The following is a 14,848-nucleotide window of genomic DNA, read 5'->3' as shown; positions in this document are numbered from 1 at the left end:
TATATATATATATATATATATATATATATATTCTTGTCTAGAAAGAAAATTTATCAGATTCAAAAATATTATGGGAAAAAAAAAAGGAATAACTTACTCCACATGCCAATAGTTTCCAGTAACTGTAGAGGGCTCATATGCTTCCAAAAAGCAGGAGGTGCTTGTTTTTTGAAAATTCCACAGTAACAAAGCTCTGTGATAACAATTCATTTCAGTGGAATTTAATCTTTCACCCTAAATATGAAAATAAATAAATAAAAGCCTTGCAAGTCTGCATTTTAAAAACCTTATAAGCACTACATTCTACTATATATATATATATATATATATATATATATATATATCAGTAATAGAATATTTGGCATTTTTTCATTTTCCTCTCATTTTTTACTCATTTTTGCTCTTTTTAAGTTCTGTAATAATTGAATTTCATGCAGTCATTGTTGCCTCATTGGAATTTGCTTTGTAGTATTTGAGTCACATACTTTTATATATTAATTAGCATATATATTTTACAACTGGTATGATATTAGATCTAATGTTTGGCATAGTTCAAAAATGGCTGTGGGTCAATAAACCAAATAACAAAATCAATATTCAAAAATTATTTTCATATTTCTTTAATATAAAAACCAAAAATGTGGATTTCTTGGTAGTTATTATTTTGAAACTTGATTCATTTATTGACTTTTAATAAAACTGAACAAAATCATAACAAATAATACATAAAATTATCTTGCTTTAAATATAAATATTATTAATTACTTATTCTTGGAAATAAATGAAAAGTTTAAATTTTTTTCTAAACCTTGAAATTTTTAAATCATTGAAACTAGTATTAAATTTCAAGAGCACATCTCAAATCTACTTACTACATTTTTACGAGATGGAAAGTAGGCTCCGCAAGTAGCTGTAGCGAAGAATTCCATTAATTCTTTATAAGGCACTCTGCCAAAACATGAAAAAGGATGAAAAGAGCTCCCTAACTGAATAAAAGAACAGGATATAGTGCTATTACGTAGTTGAGTCAGTATGGAGTCTAAGCTCTTGCATGTTGGAAAATTCAATATGCCATCAGTTATAACAACAATTCCTAGAAAAAATTACAAATATAGTATAAAAGATGTATTAATATGCAAAAGATAAATAGATAATAGCCTCACTAGCTTTCATGCATCTATTGCAATAAATAAATAGCTGTCTGACAAAATTAATGTGCATTTTCTCAATTCTTAGGCACTAGAGATTTCACAATAAATAATTTTTTATAATAAAATATAGATGTATTTTTGAATAGAGTAAAAGTACTTGAATTAATATATAAAGAGAATATTTATAAGCATCTTAGAATAATGTTATGAATAATTGTTTTTATTTCATTCGATTCAGGAAGTACCAATAAACTAAGACTGACTGCGACAATATCTCCCTACAGCTCAATTCAATGACAACCATCAATCATTATTTTTATTTAAATTATATCAAAATAAGGCATAAAAGGAATATGCATTATAAAGGATATTGTGTTATATCTATTCCTTTAATTCTACCAAGAAAAAAAATTATGTCACATAACAACTTGATTTGAGCAGAAATTCATTAGAATTTAACTATTTCAAATTTCAAAACACATAAACTGTATGGTGGAATCTCAGTAATGTGTCTTAACAATGACTGTCATTGTTTAATAAATGAGAATACCTGATAAATAAAGATAGAACGACAGGGTACATTTTTATGCAAACTACCATACATTAAACATTAACTTTCAATGACTTCATAGTAAAAAGAAAAAATAACATATTTTTTAATAAAAAGATACAGCACCAATAACTAATAATTAAATCCTATGAGATTTTTTTTTTTTTTTAAGTAAAACATCAAAGCAATTTACAAAAATGTTTTTGCGTGTGTGATAGTAAATTGCTTATGTACAGATTGAATTTTCTACTTGTTCATGAAAACCATTCTGCCTATAGTAGAGATTTCCTCTTGTTACACATTTTATTTCAATCATACTCTAATGGATTTAATTCAATCCTTATGCTTTATTCGAACATTATCGATTTTACTTGGCTCTTTCCTAACATAGAACCATCAGCAATATTCAAAAAATGGCAACCTCAGTGCCTGACTTTGATGCTCTTTAAATAGTTTTGACACAAAAATCCATTTAATAAAACTGAAACTACTGAGTGCACTTTTAAAATCTTTCATTAATCTAAAATCCATGAAAGAAGTTTTGATTTTATAGAATATAGCAAAAGAAAAGATAAATCTAGAAGCAAAAAGTAATTATATCAAAACAATGCATTGATAGATAATAGTAATAATGCCAAAAATTCACAATTTATTACTGGTTCTCTTTCATCAAATATATTGTGACAGCTATAATTAATATATATATATATATATATATATATATATATATATATATATATATATATATATATATATATATATATATATATATATACAAAAGTATTAGAATCAAGTTAATAGGAAAAACAAAAACCAAATAAAAATTAAACCAAAAAAATTATTAAAAAATATTAAAAAAGAATCCGGCCTGAAGACTTTTTCAAGGGTCACCCTCAGGCAGGGATTCAAATAAAGGGATTTTTTCTGTGAGGACATACAGACATTAAGTCTAACAATGATTCCTCGTGACCCGAAAATCCCCCGAAATTATGCTCAAGAGATATACCATTTTAACAGAAAGGAAATACAAAATAACAAATTAGAAAAAAACCACAAAGTAAAAATACAATAAAAACAATAACAATAAAAACAAAAACAGCATTAAAATTAAAATTAAAAACGAAAAGGCCAAGACATACCATCCAACAGTGAACGAAACTTTAAACAATCGATTGTGATTTCCTGTTTTTGAAAGTTAACGGTAAATTATGTAAACAGAGGTAGGCACCCAGCGCCATCTATTGAGTGATCCAATATGCAAGTAAATTTCTATTTTTATTTAAGCCAAAAGATTAATCCCAAACCATACCTTGTTTAATTAAAAAATTGACATTACAGTAATTTCTAGGAAAATCATTTTTAATTAAATTTTTAAGGAGGATATTTGATGCTTCAATATAAGAATTTTTATTATTGCAAACCCTTTTGATCCTGTTAACTTGTGAGAAAATAAGATTTTTGAAAATTTTAGAGTTTAGATTGCAATGGTAGTTACATAGTTTTGTTATTTTAAAGTTGAAATCATCCCTTTTATCGTATATACCAACTATTGTTTTATCATTAGCAATTTCGATTTTTAAATCTAGAAAGGTAGCCTCAAGTTGATTTATATTTGTATCTTTTAGAATTAAATCTTTTGGATAGCAATTAGTAATAATATTAGTATTGTCGAAGTTAATCAAAAGTAGGTCATCAATATATCTCCACCCGTTTATTAAATTATATATATATATATATATATATATATATATATATATATATATATGCATGCATGGTCAATAGAAAAAAAGTTTTAAAGGAAAAATTTGAAAATATAAGATAAAAAATGTATACCTGCACTACTATTTTCAGGTAACAACTGAAGAGCTAGTATACCATATCTAATTAATTTTAAAGTACTAATGTCAGCTGATAAATCAAGAACTTTTTTGATCATTTTATTTCCTTCTATGGTGCTATCCAGCATGGCTCCAGCTGCATCACGAGACATCTATAAGAAATCATAAATTATATACTCATTAATGAATTAAGAATGCAAGTAAAAATGTTTCTGAAGTCAATATAAATTTTGTATCTATGCTGAATATAAAAACCAGTGCAAATCTATTAAAATAATTTTTTTTTTCATAATTTAGTGCTTACTTAAAATAAGAAAAGTAGAGGAAAATATAGTAATCATAGTTGCCTTATGTATAGAAGTTACGTATTGAACGTAAGTTATGTATTCAGAAGTTGTATTAAAACAAGTTATGTAATTGATAAATATTAAAAACAAAATTTATTCCATATATTAATTTAATGAGTAGCATTTTTTGATAACAATAAGATTTTAAAATACTTAAAAAGACTACATTACTTTAAACTTCCTTAAACCATAAAAATTTCATAATCACAAAATTGTAAAACCTACAAAATTTCATAATTTATAGAAAAAATTTCAATGATTTTTTTATTTTAATTGGATATAATTAATTATAAACTAAAATTGTAAAAAAAAGTAATAATTATGAGCAATTAATTATATACTGATTATAATCTAATTGTTTAAATAATTTGTTAATAAATCATTATACTTCTAAACTGGCTTTTAAATATCTATTACAAAACTACTAATGTCACGTTATTATATCCTTGTACTTACATGGCTGCAGTAAAAAAAATGATGCATTTAAATATATATTTATGTAAAAATCACTAGCAACATGCAAATTTTTAAAAAATGATTTTATTAGAAATTAGATTAAAGTTTATAAGTATTATATTCAAATTAGGTAAGAGAAAAAACAGAAAATATTAATTCTTATTTCAAAGATAGTAATAGATTTATGAGTTTTCAGAATGACAACAGTGAAATTTACAATTCCATTAGTCAAAATATAGCATAGGATTTTTTTTTTTTTTTTTTTTTTTTTACAGAAAAGATGAAAAAAAATCTATTATTGGAATAGATTAAGAATAAGCATTCAACTATTGGTATTAGATCAAAAATAATTATTTGAATTATGTGCAGGAAATCATAAAAGATAAGTGTTTAGAGCTCAATAATAAAGATATTTCTGGACCAAATGCTAAGCCATATCATGCCAAATGCAACATTATTCAGAATGGGGAACTTTTTTAGAGGAAAAAAAATATACACATTTTATCACCAGGTGCAAAAGTGGGACCTAAGACTGTTCAGTAAAAAATCAAATAGTGTATTAAAAGATAGAAAAAATGTAACAAGTATTTTAAAACAGACATTATAAATAGTTGACATTTAAACATTTCCTTGTTACTTTACAATTCAAAGTCTATTATTGCAACTTTTTTTTTTTTCATAATTTAGTTTAAAAAGCATATTTACAACATTTTTCTTCAGACATAGTACCATGTTCAAGACAATATTGCTTATAATTGAACACAACAATCTAAATACCTCTGTTGATGACAGATGTGCAGTGTTATAAAGTTTCTTATATCAAAATCATTATTCATATTTCTGGAGTTTAAATGATCTATAAACTACAATTGATTTTAAAAAAAAACTGCATAAATCAAATGTGCACAGCTTTATAGAAAAAAATTGTAAACATTGGAAAAGTAAAATGTAACTTTTACAGACATTTCTGCATTTTAATGTCCCTTAAACCTAAGGTAAACTTTCTATTGATTTTGGTTTTTTAGATTTTTTATGCCCATTTTATCTTATAAATTTAGTCTGAAATCCCACTTTTGGTAGTAAAAATATGAATTTAAACCCCATTTTCTGTATAAATCAGCTTACCATGGTGTAAGTGATTTGCTTACAAAATGATGGTTTGTTTAGCCAAATACTTTCTATAAAATATAGGTATTTATAGCTCAATTATAATTACGACAATTCAAAATATATACCTAACATCCCTTATGCTACAGACTTGAATGTGTATATTTTAAACCCAGCACATTCATGCATCTGGTTAAAGGAGTACAATTTATATACATATTTACAGGTTTTCACAATTTTCTTTCTTTTTTCTTTTATTTTATTAATCCCTAAATGTATATTTGTATACTTTTTCATGTTATGCATGTATAATAAATTAAGAAAATGGATTTTAGTAATTTACCATAAATTGTATTTGCTCATCAGAAACAACAGAAGAAACTCGTTCTACTAAGTTGCACATTTTCTCTAATTTGCTACGAAGGTAAGCCAACAAAGTTGCCACATTTGTTGGGGTCAAAATCCAACCCTGTATTAGAGCCTATAGAATAACAAGAAAAAAACAGCATAATTACTGTCACAATAATTATAGCTATTGAAATAAAATTCTTTTCCTAAATTCTTAATATCAGAAATTCTTAAACTATTAAAATAATTCAAATTTTTACAGAAAATTTTACTGAGCCCTTATTTCATATTTTTAAATATTTGTAAAAGAAAAGGTTAATAAAATCAACACAACATAAATTGTTTTGAATAAAATTCCTGGACTAATATATTAAATGTTTTATTATTTGTTTTTTTTTTTTATTTATCTTCTTTACTGTTTATCTATCCATTTTATACCAAAAGAAAATGAGTTGAAAAACTGCTTTCAACAGAACAGAACCAGTTTTTTAAAAGAATCAGCTCTGTTTTATGTAATAACATGAAATATCACTTGTTTATATAAATTGAACACTGAAATTAAACACTATTAAATAACACTGAATTTTATTTTTTTAAAAAGTCATTTGATTAAGAGATTTTAATCTTGTGAATTCAAATAATGAAACAAAATATATAATCATAAATCTTTCAAAAAAACCTTCCAATATGTTAAAAAGTAAATCATACCATACAAATGAGAATTCAGCAGAAGCTGAGAAAATCATAAAACAAATCTTACAATTACAGCAATAATAAAAGATTGTACTCTTTGTTTGAAAAAAAAAAAAAAACACACAAAGAATATCTTTGATAAAAGCATAACAGTTTCATCTAATACCAGTACTCCTATTTATTAAACATTTCTAAATTAGCATTAATTTCTATGAAATAATTCGATGCAATGTTATCGAAATGAATTTTATCCAAATCTACTAAAAATTCCTTAATTTGCCAAACTAATTACTTAAATACCACAACTTAATATTATTAATTTAGAAAACAGATACATTAAAATAAAAAAGAAATTACCTGTGGAACTGAAGTAGAGCAGTTAGGAATGTGAGCAATTACTGTAATATTAATTTGAGGAGAAAACCAGTAATTACTACCAGGAACAACAAACTAATCAAAAGAAAAATATTATTATAAATATGCATAAATTCTTTATCTTATGTTTAAATTTATATATTTATAGAAAGTGATTCTCAAAAGAATAGTCACAATAGCATTTCTTAAAGACAAAAAGGGAAAACACATCAAATAACAGTCCATGTCTACTTTAAAAGTTAATGATAGCATTAAGCAATAAAATAAGAGAACATGAATATAAAAGATTATATAAACTTATCAAAGATAATTTTAGGTAGGTAGATAAGGGTATAACATTTTAAGCAGAAAAAAAATTTTAAAGAAGAATTTTTCAGAACATTATACAGTTTTAACACTTAATTAAATACACAAAGAAGTTAAATATTTAATAACAAGGGAAATTTCCTGTTATGTCCAGTATAATTATGTACTAAAAGAACCATTATTTATTCAGAAGTTAATAGTAACATCCAGATGTTATTATTAATTTTATAACAGATGATTCCCAATATATAAAATTACTTTTCATATATTAAATTCACATTGTCTCTTCCTTAATTTTAATTAAGAATGAACATTAAAAAGTAAATTTTCAAATCAATTTTAAAATAATCTTTTTGTTTTTATAAAAGTACCAGTCAGTATTATTTATTATATACAAAACCTATTTCCGTCTATTTCTCTTTAAGAGAATTGTAATTGTGTTTCTTTTGTAAATATTTACAATGATTTAATGAAGCATAATTTAATCAATAGCTATTTTGAAATAGAATGGGAAATTTAGAGAAATAGACCTCTTTAGTTTTTGTTATTCAAAGGAAATGAGATTATTATCACATCAAAGACATGGTTGAAAAAAAAATTATATTTGCCAAATACTCGTGATAAATATCAAAACCCTGTACTTCTGCATGTATTTTAAGATACAGATGATCATTAAACAAATTTAGCATTTTGGAAACATAAAGAAATGAAGTGAATTCTTTTTGCAACACATATTTGAAAATGTTTTCTAAGAAAACCCTAAATGCAAAAAATGCAAGTTAATTTCTAGTAAGGTTCTTGAAATATTTAAATTTGCATTAAAAACTAAATTATAGGATATTAATATTAGAAATTAAGTAAGAATCAAATAAGTCAAATTTTTAAAAAGAAACAATAACATTTTAAATAATAATTTTTAAAAAAAATTGATTAATTTAAACAATAATTTTATGAAAAAAATTAAGTAAACAATCATTAAAATCTGACATTAATTATAAGTACTTCATAATTAAATTATAAAAATGTGCACAGACAATATTAATACAAATCAGATATATGTACTTACTGGTTGACTGACACTTGTAAGACTCTGTTCTAATGATAAAAATACCTCTTCATATAAAATATCATCATGCTGAATGTCCTATAAAATTTTAAATTTATTCATTCAATTCTCATTCTAAATTATTAAAAAAAACACACATTTTTACACAGAATGATACAAATGTTTCAATAACTATGATTTAGAATATATCAAGTTCTATGACATACAAATAATATGAACAAAACAACTATAGCTAATCTAAATAATAATTTTAAAAAATGCTTTAATACATCTGTATTGTATTTTTCTTTTCCTGCAATTCAACTTTTTTTGATGTTGAAAGTAAGTTTATTCTTTGAAATTAAAGAATTGAAAATTTAAAATAATACTGCTTATCATATTATATGAGTATCAAAAGCATTCAATTAACATAAAGCTAAAGGTAAGAAATACCCCCTAAAAAATGTGCATGTACTGTATGCATTTTGTGGGTATTTTTACAATATAACAACTCATTTATTGCTTTTATCATATGGAAATAGAGACAATTTTTAACTATCTCATTCTGAATGAAATTTCTGCATTCTTTTCCATCCTTGCAAGTATTAACTTATAAATTATATTGAAAGAATACTGCAAATCATGGCTCCTAAATTGGAAATAAAATTGCTATATTTTATTTTTCATAATCTCTATTACAAAATAAAAGGGTAAAAGATTTAAAAAAAAAAAAAAAAAACTTTCAAATTATTTTTTTCAAACTGCAATAATTGATAAAACATAGTTTTCATTTTAACAATTTTATATTTTAAATTTTTAATCACAAAACAATTAACTTTTATGAAATTTTGTTCTGTCAGATTACTATAAAAAATTATGCTTTTGACCATTTGAACAGAAAAGTTAAAAACTTTAAAAAACTGAATGCTCAAAATAAAATATTCAGAAATTTAAAAATTGTTTTACAGCTTATATTTATAATGGACAATTAAACACTTATACACTGGTGTGTGTATGTGTACATATATATACATATATGGAATTTTTTAAAAAAAATCAAAGCATGACAATAATTAAATTTTATACATATTTTTTTAATATTATTATTCAGTTTTAATTAAATTCTTTTTTTTTTTCTCTCTAATAATAAGAAAGGGGAATGTGTCTGTATGCGTGCTAGCACTCTTCAGACCATATAGTCTAATCTAAAGCTACGAAACTTGTCTCATATATAATTTGGAGGGTGAAAATGTGCACTTCAAAGCATTTATTTATTTATTTTTTAATTTAAATTATTAAAAAAATTAAGCAAAATTTTGGGTTTTGTTTAATAACTACTAAAAATATTAAACAAAGTATGCAATTTTAAAATTTTAAAAAAAGTTTTTCAATACCAACTTAATTGCTATAAATATTTTATGCCTACATTTAAATATTTTTTAATATCTTCAATTTTTATACTAAAAGTGTAACTAGTTTCCATTGATGCATCTACTATATCATTTTTTTTCCTTTTTTATCCTTCCATTATTGATGATCAAGATCTGAAAAAGTAGTTTAATTTTTCATAACAAGTTTCTGTTCAATGATTTTATTAATACTGCAGCAACTACAGTTAATATTTATCTTCAGAAAGAAACGAAGAGGAAATTTTTTTTTTTTAAGTTCACATATTTTTAAATGCTTTTATATTATTGCTACTTTACCTTGTGATATGCTTATTTATTATCAAGCAATTATTATTATTTTGAAACACAGAAATTTTTATGAAGTAATCTTCTGATATATTACTTAAGTCCTGAAATATATTCTGCAGTATATAAAAGCTTAAATACTGAATGATTCTTCGAATTGTACTTATATGTTTTATGAATGTGCTTTAATTGAGCAAGCAAATTTACTAAATCGGTTTTATTTTAAGAAAAATCATTTCAAAATTAATCTACAAATTTCAGATGAAATGACAAAAAATTAGAGAAGTGCATAAAACTATGAACATAAGTATAATGTTTCTAAGATAGCAGAATAGCATAACTTTTAAAATTCAAAGTTTATAAATAATTTGCTGAGAAAGCCATTAAGACAATACTGCATGTATAAAGTAACATTGTATTAGAAATTTTATATAATAAATTATATAAGATTTCAATTGAAATTTTATATAACCAATAACTATGTCAAACCATTTGGTTGCCAATGATGAATAGCATGACACAATTTTGATTCCACATACATAAAGTATAAAATAGACTTATAAAAATATATATAAATTTAACATGTCATAATAACTTATATTATAAATTCAACATGTTTAAAATAATGAGAGTAAATAACAAATGAAATCTTCTCCCTTATCCTTTGATACTAAGATTAGTTTCATAATATAAAGAACATACACAGGCCTACTAAATAATATATTCAAAACGTACCAAATGATTCTTCACTTAAGTAAAATATAGAGAAAATTGAGAAATCCCATGTAGCTTATAACATAAAGTATATATATATATATAAATATATATATATATATAACTTCTTTTTAAATTTAAATTACTAAAGCAGCAAAAATTTTCCAAGAAATATATAATTAAATTTAACTATTAAAAATTTTAATATATTCAAGGAAATACATACCACAGTAGATACTGAGTTACTTAAATCTAAACAAAATGTAAGTCGATATTGAGTAGACAGGAAATGAATTTTGGTATCCGAAACAATTTTTATAGTAGATGTATTTGTTTCAGGATCGACAGCAAACTTATCTGTGAGTTTTGGAATTGCTGAAATTATTTCAATTTCTTCTGAACATTCATCCTAATAGAGAATAATAATAATTATTATCATTCAAAAGCCACATTTTTTAGAACACACAGAATACAGAAAAACTTTTATAACCACGGAATTGGTTAGGCTGACATCTCTTGCAATTGCAGAAAACCCAGAATTTACAGTTGCATTTTGCTTTTCATGAAATAAGGGCTTAAATTAGCTTTAAGAATTAAATACACATTTCAAACACTTTTTTTTTTTTTCAGTTGAGAAGACATGAACTTATTTTCCATTTTACTTTAGAAGAAATTCATTTAATATAAAAAATGATTCAAATGACTTTCTCTTTTTTCTTCTTGCTCCCAAGATTATTATCTTGCCCATTTATATAAAGCAAATGAAAAAAATTAGAAGCAATTAGATAATACACTGTTATTAAGTGGCAAAAAGTATATTATCAAATTCTGTTTTTTTTTTTTTTTTTTTTTTTTTTTTTTTGTTAATACCTATAGTCCTCAGCACAAAGAATAAGAACCTTTTCTCAGATTGATTTTATCAAATTTGATGAAATACTTTGATGCTTCCTTTCCTTTAGGTTAGTTTTTACTTATATTCTTAAATATGACTTTCATACACCTTATAAAAACTTTATTTCAAAATTCTTAGAAGAATTAATTCTAAAGAACAAATCGCTGAATTGGTTTGTTTGAATTGCTATAAAACAGAAATAATATCTAAAAACAAATTTATTAATAGAGTTTAGTACTGAATAAAAATCCAACCATATTTTAAAGCATAAAAATTTGAAGAAATATGCAAGTCACACTATAAAAACTTTCAATCTTAATACATAAAAATTTAAGGTTTATATTTATCTTAAAACAAATTTCTTCAATAGCATTAAATGTTCTTAAATTCTTTAGTGACCAAATATACAGCACAATAGCTTGACGATTATTATTTATATAAAAAAATGTCACTTCAAATTATATATAAAAATTTCACAGGTTTTAAAAATGATAGAAATACTTATTACCTGAGAACTCTTCCATTTAAATGCAAGAATTTTATTTAAATTTTTAAAGTACCATTGAGCTCTTATGTTTCTAGAAATACGATAGTTATTTTGCATAACAACATATACTTCTTTGGCTTCCAAGGAAGGAATCTCCATCTAAAATATAATTTTCTTTTTTAAAAATTTATACAGAAATATTTATATAAGTTTCTAAAATTCTTCAAGTACAGACAATAAAAAAATATATATTTGTATAAATATACATTTAATGAATAATACAAAATAAAGTGAATAAAATGATAATATCTTAACAAAACTTAGCATTTAAGTAACAGAATTAGTATCAAATAAAGATTTATTAATAAATGTCACATGCTCTATCCAAAAAGTTTTTATAATATCAAAGAATTACTCTTACTAAACATAATGAGTAAAATAATATGAACAATTAAAATATATACATATTTTACTATTCACAGTTTCTTCCATGGCTATAATTTCTAAGATATATTTGTTAAAAGTAAAAATAAATATATTTTTCACGATGTATATTTAATTTTCAGTTTATTTTGATTTCTTATAAATAAAAGTAAGTAAACAGTTGTTGTTCTTCTTCTTTTTTTTTTCTTTTTTTTTTTTAATTTTTTAAGACAAGTGAATTTTTATTATTACAATAAGATTAAAAGTTTACCATTAATTTTAATACAAAGTACTAAATCATTAACTATAATACTGTACATTACTACAAATATTTTAAATTTAAAATAATGTTTGACATGGAAATATTATAAAATTATTGCTCTTTCAATAATTAACAAGAAGAAAAAAATAACTTATGTTATCAAACTTATTTCTTTAAAACTAATAAATTTCATTACAGGAATATACACTTCTAGCTTTATACTATTGAGACAAAGCTAAATATGAGTTAAACAGAAATAGGCAACTTTATAAAATACTTTATATAAATGTAGAGTATATATATACAAATATTTCATATGCATGGAAATGAAAAATTCTTTTTATTATAAACAGCATCATCAATAAAATTCTAAGGTTGTCTCTGACAAAATAAAATTTTAAGGTTTTATGATAATTAACTACTATTTCTCTGCTTTACATGTAAAATGAAAATGTGATTGACAAAATTGCGGAATTTAAAAAAATTATAACAATTCAAAATATAAGCAAACTGCATTTCAAAATATATACTAATACCAGAAAGAAAGAGAGGACGATGGGAGGTTGAAAAAAATATTATCCAAAAAGGAAAGAGAGAAATTACGAATTGTTGTCATACAAAAATCCTGAATTTATTAAGAAAGATATTTTCTTAGATATATGATAAAACTAACGTAAAATATTAAAACATTTGCGGCAAAAAAAGGACAAATAAATTTAATTTATTTAATAAAAATATTGTCAAATAAGATAAACTGACGATGTTTTAAGTGAATTAAGAATAACCGTTAAAAATACTGGAAATCATAAAGTAATTAATTGAAACAAAGACGCTGATTAGAAATTCTAGAAATTCAAAGATAACAGAAAAGGAACTTTCGACTATTAATACATTGCGTAAATAGATGAGAAAACTTAAGTTTTCGGCACAAGAAATTACATTTAGTATTGTAAAGAATCTTATTATACCTCCCAAACTTCTGAAGATTCCTTGGACGACATATTTTCATATTCTAAAGAATCTATATTTTCTCACCTATTAACCATAAACACTCCGTTGACAACTAAAAAAAAGAATCCAAAATTTTTCACATGTCCAATGTTTATTTACTTTAACAGGTACGGTCACATACATTTTTCTAGAATCTGAAACTAGAACTACATCGAAGGACATTTATCAAATGCAATTGTTAAAAATTCTTTTACAGAAACAATAAAATATAAAAGCAAGTTGCAAAAAATATAGAGATTCACTAAATGTATGCCAATATTATAAGACTTTATATATAAATCATCAATACTTCTAACGGTCGTTATTCGAAGGCTAGCATATGAAATACTGAAGTTATTACGAAATGCAATTAACGAGATAAACAAAAAGGGCCGTAAATGCTTATCGTAATAAAAGTAGGCAGAATAATGATGAATAAGTTCATTCAGACAGATTTTCAAAAGTTATCATTATCACCCTTAAAAGCAATAATTATTCAAAATTCTGAAAAATGATTTCTCTAATATTTTGTTTAACAATTGAAAAGGATTCACAGTCAAACTAATTAAATAAAAAAATAATGCAATTTAAATTTTTATTTATTTATTTATATGAATTTTTCAATATTTATTGAAGGAATTTTGATTTAAATAAAAAGAGTTAAAATCACTAGTAGCGATGCATAATCCACGATTTTTTTAATAACAAATACTTTTGCTTTTGTTATTTTTAAATATTTGTTCCAAATATCTGTTATTTCAATCATATTATTGATTAAAAGTTATTAATTAGTATTGAATATAAAATTTATTAATTGTAATTAATACTTAATTTACTAATTTAAATAACGTGTGATTGAATTAATTTATCTATTTCAGCTTACTTTTTTAATTTGATTTTTTCAAAACTTTATATTTAATTTATTTATTGGAGTAAACCATTTTCTGAAAAAGTTGAATTAAAAATATATATCATTTCTTTAAAATGCTTACATTAGTTCTATAAACTACCAATAGATGGCCCCAGCAGTGAACAGAATATATACAATCAGAAAGTCATGTCACATGCAACTACAAATTATCTTTATGGGATAGTGCATTGTCAAATGCGAATATCGGAAAGTGAAGGTAGCTACCATTAAACGGATCCGATAAATTTCAGTGATATGCA

The 14,848-nt window shown here is 23.4% G+C and overlaps 1 protein-coding gene across 1 annotated transcript in view; it reads right to left on the bottom strand.

Moving 5' to 3' along the window:
• LOC129961899 (KICSTOR complex protein SZT2-like) overlaps positions 1–13,779 on the bottom strand; it is a 138,000-nt gene extending 124,221 nt beyond the window's left edge. The window contains exons 1-9 of the mRNA XM_056075527.1: positions 13,657–13,779; positions 12,025–12,162; positions 10,851–11,033; positions 8,238–8,315; positions 6,848–6,940; positions 5,793–5,930; positions 3,535–3,691; positions 873–1,093; positions 98–234 (exon numbers count right to left, since the gene is read on the bottom strand). Of these exons, the coding sequence (XP_055931502.1) occupies positions 98–234; positions 873–1,093; positions 3,535–3,691; positions 5,793–5,930; positions 6,848–6,940; positions 8,238–8,315; positions 10,851–11,033; positions 12,025–12,162; positions 13,657–13,689 (1,178 nt within the window). The 5' untranslated portion in view covers positions 13,690–13,779. The remainder of the gene's footprint in view (positions 1–97; positions 235–872; positions 1,094–3,534; positions 3,692–5,792; positions 5,931–6,847; positions 6,941–8,237; positions 8,316–10,850; positions 11,034–12,024; positions 12,163–13,656) is intronic.
• Positions 13,780–14,848: the final 1,069 nt, after the last annotated feature.

The sequence above is a fragment of the Argiope bruennichi genome, chromosome 2, assembly GCF_947563725.1.
Source record: "Argiope bruennichi chromosome 2, qqArgBrue1.1, whole genome shotgun sequence".
NCBI lineage: Eukaryota > Metazoa > Arthropoda > Arachnida > Araneae > Araneidae > Argiope > Argiope bruennichi.
The sequence above is the reverse complement of the archived record's forward strand: the minus strand, read 5'-3'. Positions and strand labels throughout refer to the sequence as shown.